The sequence below is a fragment of the Megascapheus bottae genome, chromosome 12 (genome assembly GCF_031878675.1).
Source record: "Megascapheus bottae isolate mThoBot1 chromosome 12, mThoBot2.hap1, whole genome shotgun sequence".
Taxonomy (NCBI): Eukaryota; Metazoa; Chordata; class Mammalia; order Rodentia; family Geomyidae; genus Megascapheus; species Megascapheus bottae.
Genome location: NC_143520.1, coordinates 2,498,906 through 2,510,997, shown reverse-complemented (window position 1 = coordinate 2,510,997; position 12,092 = coordinate 2,498,906). Strand labels below are relative to the sequence as shown.

At 35.6% G+C, this 12,092-nt stretch overlaps 1 protein-coding gene across 1 annotated transcript in view; it reads left to right on the top strand.

Moving 5' to 3' along the window:
- Dnajc10 (DnaJ heat shock protein family (Hsp40) member C10) overlaps positions 1-11,563 on the top strand; it is a 42,376-nt gene extending 30,813 nt beyond the window's left edge. Inside the window, exons 17-22 of the mRNA XM_090342515.1 lie at positions 85-218; positions 736-789; positions 2,294-2,441; positions 5,838-5,957; positions 9,125-9,229; positions 10,163-11,563. Of these exons, the coding sequence (XP_090198641.1) occupies positions 85-218; positions 736-789; positions 2,294-2,441; positions 5,838-5,957; positions 9,125-9,229; positions 10,163-10,174 (573 nt within the window). The 3' untranslated portion in view covers positions 10,175-11,563. The remainder of the gene's footprint in view (positions 1-84; positions 219-735; positions 790-2,293; positions 2,442-5,837; positions 5,958-9,124; positions 9,230-10,162) is intronic.
- Positions 11,564-12,092: the final 529 nt, after the last annotated feature.

Sequence of the window (12,092 nt, the reverse complement as noted above, 5' to 3'; positions counted from 1 at the left end):
AATATATATATATATATATATATATATATATAAAATGGATCATTTTAGTTACTGATACATATTTTCTCCTTTTTTCTTCTATAGACATTAACTGGACTGATCAATGTGGGCAGTATGGACTGCCAACAGTATCAATCTTTTTGTGCCCAAGAAAATGTTCAAAGATACCCTGAGATAAGATTTTTTCCCCAAAAATCAAATAAAGCTTATCAGTATCAGTAAGTATTTTTCAAATTTGAAGACATTTATTATAATTAATTATAGTTAAGATTTAAGTTGGTACAATAAATACTGGGAAGATATTATATTTAAGAAAGTTAAATATGTGTTAATGAGTACATCAGACGATTAAGAGAAAATTCAAAAGGACTGTTCATGAACTTAAGTAGACAAGTCAAAAAAATGAGGAATGAAAGAGCTAACGTTATTTCCATGAGTCACTTCATTTTTCCTAGCTCTCTAATATACCCTGTGGGAAGGAATCATTATTCTCCCTGTCCAAAGAGTACAGAGAAATTTTGGGGAAATGATATAAGTTAATACACTAAATATATTTTTTATTAAGTATTTTATTGTCAGGGTAATGTATAGGGCAGTTACAGTTACATCAGGTAGTGGATATATTACTTCTTGAACATTGATACCCTTTCCCATGTTTTTCTCCCACTTTCCTTCCCCCCATCCCCTCTCAATTTGTGATTACTACTATTTACAACTTATTTTTTTCTTCTTCAGTAGTTACAATGGTTGGAATAGAGATGCATACTCCCTAAGAATCTGGGGTCTAGGGTGAGTAATTAAAAATATATTTATTTATTTATTTATCATTGTATGAAGTAGATTTATTTACTTCTCCCCTCCCCCTCAATGGGACTGGGTCTGGTCACTGTCCCTGAACTCTTCAGCTCAAGGCTACCGCCCTACCCTTAAGTCACAACATCCTTCCCATTTTCTTTTTTTTTAATTTATTTTTTTAATTGTGATTAATAGAAGGGTTACATTATATTCACCAGATAGAAGGTGCATTACTTCACATACATTGTTACCCTTTCTCATGACATGGTCCCCATTTCCCTCCCCTCTCCCCCGCTCTTTTTGATTTCCCCTCTTCCCTATCCAATTTCAAATAACCAATTAAGCACATATAAAATATATCAGATAACAGAGTGAAATATTGTAACAATATGATATAACCAAGGGATAGCAAAAGAGATAAGAGATAATATAGTACATTAAGGACAGCAATCACTCATTGTATGGCTTTTGTTTCTTTATCCTGGAGGTCCTTACATTTAGTGTTGTACTATTTGGCCTAATGTCTCTAGATTTTGTTCTATTGTAAATCTCTGATAGGAGAGCCCAAGGTTTCTACTGAATTTGACAGATGAGGGAGACTCTTGGGCCTGTGTTCCTTTGAGTCTGGCTTACTTCACTTAATATGATTTTTTTCTAAGTCTTTCCATTTCCTAACAAATGGGGCGATGTGATTCTTTCTGACAGCAGCATAGAATTCCACTGTGTACAAATAACACATCTATAAGGTCTTCAAAGCAGAGCTCACACCAATACTCCTCAAGCTCTTCAACAAAATTGAAAATGAAGGCACTTTGCCAAACTCACTTCTACAAAGACACTGTAACCCTCATCCCCAAACCAGACAGAGATTCATCAAAGATAGAGAACTATAGACCCATTTCTTTGATGAATATTGATGCAAAACTTCTCAACAAAATACTGGCCAACCGTCTACAACAGCTCATCAAAAAAATTATACACTATGATCCTTCCCATTTTTCTAGTGGTTAATTGGAGAGAAGTGTCTCACTGACTTTAGTGCCAGGGCTGGCTTTGAACTGTGATCCTCAGATCTCAGACTCTTGAGTAGGTAGGATTACAGGCCTGAGCTACCACGTCCACTTTCTTTTTTGTCTATAAATTTTCTATGAATTAAGCTACTAACATTTTAAATTATTTAACAAAGTAGATATTTATAAGGATAGAGCTGCAGCCAGGAGCGCTTGCCTACCATGCACAAAGACCCGGGTTCAATTCCTCAGTACCACATACATAAAAAAAGCTGAAAGATGTGCTGTGGCTCAAGTGGTAGAGCTCTAGCCCTGCAGCCCAAGGATAGTGCTGAGGCCTGAGTTAAGCCAGGATTGGCAAAAAAAAAAAAAAAATTAGAGCTGAGCTTCAAAATTACTATAGTGTTATTCTTTGGAATCATTTTTAACTTGGAAAATATTACATTATTACTTTTTATATTTCATATTATTTTAATCCCTTGCCACAGGTTTTTACCTCAAGTGTCCACAGATTTAACACCTCAGACTTTCACTGAAAAAGTTTTACATGGGAAGAATCATTGGGTGATTGATTTCTATGCTCCTTGGTGTGGACCTTGCCAAAATTTTGCTCCAGAGTTTGAGCTCTTGGCTAGGGTAAGTCTTATTCCCACTTACATGATCTCTAGTCACATACACATTTGAAGATTTGGATAAAATATTTTAAGAATAATTCTTAATTTAAATGTTCAAAGTTTTCTGATATTTCTTTAGAAACTGTATTCCATTGCAATGACTTTAGTTGTTGAAGTAGATTTCCTTCTTAAAGTATTTAACATCTCTATTTTGTTTGACAACTTTATCTCCCTTGCCCTATAAATAATAAACATTTGATCTTCCTCCTGTCTTCTGATTTTTTTTCCCATCAGTGATATCTGTTTATCTCATTGCTAACTCTTTATTACAGGCTTCATATCTCTGCACTTTCCATACTGTTAGTCTCTCGTCTTCAGTGCTGCCCTGGTGATCTTTCTAAAATACTTCCTTCCATTGCTTACTAACCGTATTTCTTCATGTAATTCCATTAACTTCAGATCTCTGATATGACGACTCCTCCTTTTTCAGTTTTTCTCACCTCACACCTTACACAAAATAATCACCTCACAGCAAAATAATCCAGGTCCACTGAACATGTATCCTTATATACATGCTGTTTCCTATCTCTAAAATATTTTGCCTTGACTTTTGTCATCTGGATTTTTTTCTCCTTATCCAACACTGCTTCTTTGCCTTTGTGCCCTTCTCATTTGATCAGTGTCATCATGATATTCTATGAAATGTCCCTTATTCTTATACACATCTCTCTTCCATAAGACCGTGGTTCTTGGGGGCTAAAGTCCTTTCTAGTCCTAGTTCCTATATGAAGAAGTGTTTACAGAGATGAACTGAATATCTTCACTCCATATAGTGTGAGTTTTGTAGTTTCCTTCTGTTGAACAATCCTACCAGTAATCTCATCCCTATAGACCTCAGAGACGTTTGCCATTGGTGTACAACATATTAGCATAAGGATGTCAGCACGTTCCACCAATCCAAAATAAAAACTTAATATCCTAAGCCAGAGAAATATTTTTGGTCAGTGTTTTTTTTAAGCTGTCATATCCTATAAAAAATTATTTTTAGTTATTGACTAGTCCTTCAAATAGTAGGTTATTCTTTTTATTGTTTAATCTTTCCTTATGCTTCCTTTTTATCAAATAATTCTAACAAAATATTCTACGCCATTATCCATCATGTACTGTAAACCAAGTTATAATCTTTGTGATACAGATTTGTCTGGAATGGAGCAGTAAAACATTAACTGTAAGAAGGACCGTTTATTCTGCTAATCCAAGCAAAAAGTATTATTGTAGAAACTAGGGCTACAAAGATGAAAAGTGGAATATTTTAAGAGTTTTTAAACTAGTAGATATATTACAAATAAAGACATGCAATATAACAGGACAGTTGATAAAATCGGAAGAAAGCCAGAACATAAAGAGAATAGAAGAATCATAGTAAGAGGAAAAACAAAAATTTCCACAGAAAACTTGTTTGAATCAATAACTGCAGCATGGTTAGGAGTACTCTTCAAAACAGAGAGATCATAGTTATAGACTGGCAAGCCCAGCAAGAACAGAGTCCTAAAGCAATTTTTAATTGAAATTATAAATGAACTTATATCAACATTTTGTAAATGACATAGAAACTTAAAATCACCTTTTTTTGATTTTGATAACCTTCATTGTGTGTGTCTATCTGCATCTGTGCTTATTCCTGTGACTTTGCAAGTGCTCTATGGGAGATTAGCCTGCTTGCTATATAACCACAGTAGCCTTGTAAATCAAATAGGGGTCATTTTAGTTGTCCTGGCATTAGAGAGGATAACTTGAACTAGGATTAGGCAGTACTGATAGGAATAAAAGGATAAATATAAGAGAGAAAGAAGAAATGGGGATTTGATGTTTGTCTGTGATGAGCGACAGATTGAAATTAAAATAACCCTACTTTCTGACTTGAGCTACTTGCATAGTAAGAAGGGTGTGTTAAGGGGCATGGGTTAATTTTAGGCAGGTTATGTGTAAGGTGCTTCTGAAGCATTCACAAAAGGCAGGCCAGTGCATGGTATGAAAAATATAAATTCACTGATAGACTGTTCACACTAAGAAGATTGTTGCCCAGAGATGGGACTCTGGCTGGATATTATAACTTGAAGGCAAAGCAGAGAGTCCCCATGTTGGTCTCCATGCTTGGAAACAGTAAGAGGAAGGAATAAAGAGAAAAGGGAGTGGACAGCAGTATCAGGTACCCAAGAAAACCAAAATGTGTCCATTCACCTTTTTCTTATTGTATTTTATTATTGGGATAACATATAGAGGGGTACAGTTACATTCATCAGGTAGTGTGGGTACATCACTTCTTGAACATGGATACCCCTTCTCATGTTTTTCTCCCAATTTCCCTGTTGTCAACTAGAGATCACAAGTGAACTAAGATCAGTTAAAACAGAAACGAGACAAAAATATCTCATAGGTGGATGATGACAAAATCTTCTATGACTGTGTCTTAGAACAACATATAAGAAATGAGAGCGAGTTGCATGCATAGTGTTAGCTAAAGGAATCATTTGAATCGTTTGTATGATCACTGAAAAGAGTAAGAGATATGACAGAGAGGATCTAGATAATATAGATAGAGTGATCAGCCTGGCCCTAGACAAAGAATACCACGTGAGACTCAAGACAGGAAAACAGGGGTGGGGATAGGAAGGGGAGGAAGGAAAAGGAATAATTGCAGAAACAGATGGGGCTGCCAGGAAAAGGCAAGGTAGTTCCAGTTCAGGCAGGCATCTTGATTTTCGTGATAAGGAAAAGGAAAATGTGTTTGCTGTGGAAACTTCATGGATCATGGAAGGTAGGTACAAGTTTGCAGTTACTTTCTTGAATGGAAAGTATTGAAATTGTAAAATCCTAGCTGGGTGCCAGTGGCTCACACCCATAATCTTTGTTACTCAGGAGGCTGAGATCTGAGAATCATAGTTCAGAGCCAGCATGACATAAAAAGTCCGTGAGAGGGGCCAAGAGGTTGGCTTAGTGGTAGAGTGCTTGCCTAGCATGCACAAAAACCCAGGTTCAATTCCTTGGCACCATATACACAGAAAAAAAAGCCAGAAGTGGTGCTGTGGCTCAAGTGGTAGAGTGCTAGCCTTGAGAAAGCCCAACGACAGTGCTCAGGTCCTGAGTTCAAGACCCAGGACTGGCAAAAAAAAAAAAAAAACAGTTCATGAGACTCTTACCTCCAGTTAACCACCAGAAAACTGGGAGTTGCACTATGGCTCCAATGGTAGAGCCATGGCCTTGAGCTGAAGATCTCAGGGACAGGGCTCAGGCCCAGAGATTAAGCCCCATGACCAGCAACAACAACAAAGATTTAAAGTATTTTGTATTTAATGTTTTACAGTTGCCAGATAATTTATACCAAAAAGAAAATGGCAAAACATTTTTCTTTTTTCAGATGACTAAAGGAAAAGTGAAAGCTGGGAAAGTAGACTGTCAGGCTTATGCACAAACATGCCAGAAAGCTGGTATCAGAGCTTATCCAACCGTTAAGCTTTATCAGTATGACAGAACAAGGGTATGTACATATTTTCTCTTATTCTTTTCCATTAGCTGGTCAATTTGTTTCCAGTGTCTTTTGCTAGTTTCAACTCTCTGTCACTTTCTTATATTACTGCACATTATTAAGGCAAACTGTTTATGTGTATACCAAGTGATCTTCAAAATGTTTTCTGGCTAGAGGCATGGCTCAGTGATAGAACACCTACCTGGCAAACACAAGGCCCCAGTTGTGCCAAAATATAAACTTTTGTGTCTCATGGTTTTGAGCTTTCAGTTGCTTTCATGTTTGTACTCTTGAATAGAAAGATACATAACAAAATATTTGTGGGTGGGTAATTATCATCTAGTAGAATCTAAGATAATGGCTTTCTGTTTAGTTTTATATTTCCTACTTTTTTATAGAAAGATAATATATATTATGTTTTAAATATCCCTTCCTATAAAGGAAAAATCTAAGAGAATAGTTTTGTAATGCTTTTGAAATAGTCTCAATAACTGAACATTTATCTTAAACATTATTTATCCAGGGATTTAAGGTTACAAAATAAAAGTTAAGAGACCCTTGGTTTTAGCCAAACTATTACCTGAAGATGTCAAATCAATTAAATCAATTTATGTTCCCATCAAATCGTATACTAAAAGAACATAAAAGAATCCTTGCTTTAATGGAGACTCTACCAAAGGGGAAATCTACCAATGGATCTTAACAAAATGCAATTGACAGCCTCATATATTTGATACAAAATCTATCTCTTATCTCCAATCATGTATAATTAATAACTGAAAAAAACTCATGACTTTTTCTGGCTTCTCAAGGCAAAAGAATTAAAACATTAACAGAAATATAGCATCGTTTGAACAAGAATTTTGATTTTTTTTTCAGATAGGATAAAAGACACAGTTCCTTAAAAATTGTTCATAAGAAAGTAAATGAAGGAGAATATATAGCTCAGTGGTAGAGTACCTGCCTAGCCAAGAAGGCATAATTTAATAGTCTTCTTAAATAAATGGTAGTATTTTGTCTGAACTACAATTGATGACATAATTACCTATTAAATCTAGATGTAGCCAGCATATATATATGAATGAATATATATATAAATTAATATATATATGAATAAACAGAACAGCCAGGTACCTGGAGCTTATATCTATAATCATAGCTATTCAAGAGGGCTCAAAGCTCAGAAACTCAGTTCAAACTCAGATAATCCAAAACACTCTTATCTACACACACACACACACACACACACACAGAGCAATAGAAAATTATGGCTATTAACATACTATGAATGCCTCTCAATAACATACTAGTATCTAGAGTAATACTTCCTTTGAGTATTTTTATTCAGAAGTCTATACTACTAAGAAAGATGAGCCCCCCCACCCCCTGCCCCAGTCCTGGGGCTTGAATTTAGGGCCTGGCCACTGTCCTTGGACATTTTTTGCTCAAGGCTAGTGCTCTGCCACTTGAGCCACAGCACCACTTCCTGCTTTTTCTGAGTATGCGGTACCAAGGAATTGAACCTAGGGCTTCATGCATGCTAGGTGAGCATTCTACCACTAGGCTACGCCCATTTTTTTTTAGGGGAATACCTCTGGTAAACTGACAAGTAATTGTTGTGTATTCATACTTCATGGTAAAATATTGAAAGTAATTCTGAACTTTTTTATTTTACTTTTTGAAAGTAATTCTGAACTTTTTTATTTTACTCTTTGAGGGAGAATATTAGGCCTTAACCTGATATTTATTGATGAGGCTGAAGAAATTAAGTGATGAATTTCAGTATTCTAGAATTGTTACAGATCTAGGTTGTTCAGTGAAAGTTTCTGATTTATCAGCAAGTTATCTCTATCTTAAGAGCCTGAGGCTTACAGAACAGTATAAATGAAGTGCTTCTTCAATCATTTTGATTAATGAAGCTCTATTTTACTGGTCAAAGTAACACATGTCTGTAATCCCTACATTTGGGATGCTGAGCAGCCATTGATTGTCAGCTACACAGCACAGAGACTGTTTAAAAAAATGTTTTTTAAATGGATATATTTTCCAGTTTTCAAAATAACTGTAAAATGAAAAACTGAAAGTATCAATATAATGGGACTTCACAAAGTTAATCCAGCTATAGATGGAGCCTTTTGAAAAGATTACACTGCTGTTTCCAGAGGAGTCCATAGGACAAGGTTAGATATCTGCCCTAATTGGAAAATAAGTGATCCTGAACCCATGCCAGACAGGATGACCAAAGCCAAAATAAAGATTAGAATAAGCAGAAGTATAAAAAAAAAAGTGTGTTATTACACACAAGAGCAAAATCCTTGCACAATGGGACTGGGAGTGTGGTCTAGTAGGTAGAATGTTTGCCTAGCATGCACGAAATCCTGAGTTCGATTCTTCAGTACCTCATACACAGAAGAGACAGGAAATGGTGTATGGTGGCTCAAGTGCCAGGTTCTAGCCTTGAGCAAAAAAGTGTCCAAGGACAATGCCCAGGCCCTGAGTTCAAGCTCCAGGACTGTCCAAAAAAAAAAAAATCCTTGCAGGCTGGGAGTTTGGCCTAATGGTAGAATGTTTGCCTTGCATGCACAAAAAACCGGGTTTGATTCCTCGGTGCCGCATACATAGAAAAAAGTCAGAAGTGGTGCTGAGGCTTAAGTGGTAGAGCTTTTAGCCTTTAGAAAGTCCAAGGACAGTGCTCAAACCCTGAACGCAAGCCCAGGACTGGCAAAAAAGAAAAATCCTTGCACGCAACCTAGACTTGTGAGGTACGGAGGAGGAAAGGGAACCAGTGTCTCCATTTAGAAGGTAAGCAAGACTAGATACATTGACCTGCTTCTGCTTTTCTGCCTTCCACTGCTGTGAGCAGATGAAAGCTGGGAGATTGTATTGCTCTTTCTTATTATGGTTGAGTGAGGCTGTCAGTGATTATGGTTGCTTAGATTAGAATGATTACATCAGACATCTCTTCTTTAACAGTTTATATGTTTTCCCAAAAACTATTTCATGTTTTCATGCTTCAAGTACTGGCTAACTGTGCTTTTCTTCCTTGGGAAAAAAAATGAAATTCAAACAGAATTTTGAAACAAAGTTAACCAAGTTTTATGAAAATGTCATGTTCTAATTAAATACTTTAAATTCTAAATTAAATACTTTAAATTTAAATTAAATACTTTTAATTCTAGAAAATTATTAGAGAAGAGCAAATAAATGCCAGAGATGCAAAAACAATTGCTTCCTTCATTGATGGAAAATTGGACTCTGTCCAGAGTCAAGGAAAGAGAAATAAGGTGAGAGTTAAACCTACAAATAACTTTATCAAAAGTTAACAAAACTCTTAGTGTATATTCCATGTAAAATGAAGATTTGGAAAAAAATAAGAGAAATTTTTCCTGTGGGAACTATGACAAGATATGTTTTCTAGACAATAAAATGCTGAGAAATTTGTAAAAGTAAAATCATTTAGCAAATACAAATAATACAAACTGATATATAAATGTCCATAACGGCATAATTTAATAGCAAAAAGTCAAAACCCAAAGTCCTCCTCGCACTGGATGAATAAACAAAATGTGATACTGGCATATTTTCCAGTCCCCCACTCCCCCAAACAGGGATGAAGTACTGATCCATGCTACATCTTGATGAGCCTTGGGTACTTGGAGTGAGTGGAACCAGTCACAAATGGCCATGGATTTGAAGGTTTATTTGTGTGAAATATTCTGAATAGACTAATCCATAGAGTCAGAAAATTTAGAGTGGTTCCCTTGGGTAAGGCAGAAAAGAGCAGAAATTGAATGTTTCCTAAAAGGAAAAAAAAAAAAAACACCATCCTTTAGAGCAAGGAGGAAAAAAATGTGTTGTTTTGTTTTGTTTTGTTTCTGGGTCATGGGGCTTGAACTTGGCCTGGGCCCTGTCCCTGAGCTCTTCAGCTCAAGGTTACCACCCTACCCTTGAGCTAAGCTCCACTTCCCGTTTTCTAGAGGTTAATTTCTAGAGGACAGATATGAACATAAGATTTTTCATTCTTACCCACTGTTATAGTGATACAAGGTGTGTTTTATGTCCTGGTCCTCCATTAAATAAGAATACTGTTGTTATTGTTATTATTATTATTATTATTATTTAAATGATAAAATGTTGGCTAGTTTGTATTTTATCCCATTTTTAATCAATGTAAGGTCATCTTTTTTGTTTCAATTACCTTTGTATTACAAATATAGGATGAACTTTGATGATGTTGAAGAAGGAAAATTGGAAAGAAAAAACAATAGCATCAGAAAAGAAATCTTTTGAGAATGTTAACTACATTTATGGCGAAAACAAATGAACATATTTTGGATTGTAATTGCACTGCTCAAACTACTCCATACAGCATTGGTATAAATGAAGACAAGATCTCAACTGTTTTAGGCTTTGGTTGTTGTTTTTAAAATGTTAATAAAATCATTACAAACATTCTTAGCTCAGGGCCATCGAAACTGTCCCACAGGCCAAACTCAGTAAATGGGCCCGCATTGCTGAGTCCTGGAGTGAGTGTCTTGTGTGACTGGCCCTACCAAAAATGTGGTCTGCTCTTCTGTTCTTTCATATTATAAGAAGGGATTTTTTTTTTTTACTTCAAGTTTTATAGCTGATCTGAGTGAGCCACCTATTGGCATAAGAAGTCTATCTCTGGTCATATACATCTTACTGAAGTCTATCTCCGACCATATAGACGTTACTGAAGTCTATCTCTGACCATATAGACCTTACTGAAATACACTCAGAATGTGGCAAAACTGTGTCTTCATGCTAGTAAAGAGATTTTTTTTATTTTTGTGGTGGTGGTGGTAGTTGTGAGGTGTGTGTGTGTGTGTGTGTGTTGGTGTGTGTATGTACTGGAGCTTGAACACAGCCTAGGCATTACCCCTGAGCTTTTTTGCCCAGACTGATGCTCTACTACTTGAGCAGTTGAGCCACAGTTCCACCTCCAGCTTTTTGCTGGTTAATTCAAAATAAGAGTCTGTCCATTTTATCTGCCCAGGCTACCTTTGAATCCCAGTCCTTAGATCTCAGCCTCCTGAGTACTTAGTATTACAGGCATGAGCCACCAGTGCCTGACCTTTTACTTTTAATTTTTTAGTTGAGAATCTTTTTTGTAACAGTAAATGTAAGATACCTATATCATCCAGGGAGAGCCAAAATAGCAGGTAAGTTAGCATTGCATAGTATCCCACTGTCAACTATGTTAAAGATATATGTGTTCTTTTCTTTTTCTGAATCATTTTCAAAAAAAAAACGCAGTAATTGTTGATTTTCTTTCTGTTACTTGTCTTTTGGGTTTTCTGTTTGATTTGAGTCATTTATTTACATTGAATTGTATGGTTTATCAGTCCTGTACAATCTATTCATTATTCAGATAGAAAAATTGAGATTCATTTCAGTGTAGCTGAAAATTACACTATATTATTCCAGTTGCTGGTTTGCTGTCATACTGACTCTTTCAGATAAATGTTGACACATAATTGAGGTTATTTTTATAAGAAAATCAAGTATATAAATCTAGAATGGGATCTTTCAGTTTCTAAGTTCCGATTCAAAAAAATAAAAAATTTTCCCTTTCATTTTAAGAAAACTGAGTAGCTTGTAATTCAGTTTTAATTCAGTGATAAAATTTCAGTTGATCAAATGAGATTAATGAATAAAAGAATACCTCAGTTTTTCCAAAAATCTAAGATTATGGTTTATTGTTTCTGGAAGAGTTTCCCTTATCAATCTGCTCCCTGATATTTTCTCAGAAAGTATGTATAGCTATAATCTATACAAAAAATAATAGACTTCTCATTTTCAGCTCTAACCTTTCAGCTCTAACCGTAGAGATTCCCTCCCATATTTTTCTAAAAACCCTTAATTCTCTTTATCTACTTTATATGTACGGAGTTGTCCCAACTTCTAATTTTAATGTAACCTGTTTCTTAGGATTCATAATGGCAAGAACCTCTTTTTAAGTTTAAAGCATTTCTTCATAATTGGCTTGTTTACAGAATCCCCTAATGCAGTGCCTGAGGAAGTCTTGTTTAGTAAATGTGTACTGAGTTAATTCACTGACTCCATGCACACCGCAGCTGTACACTAACACATGTACACAGGAATCTAGGGTATAGTCCCCAT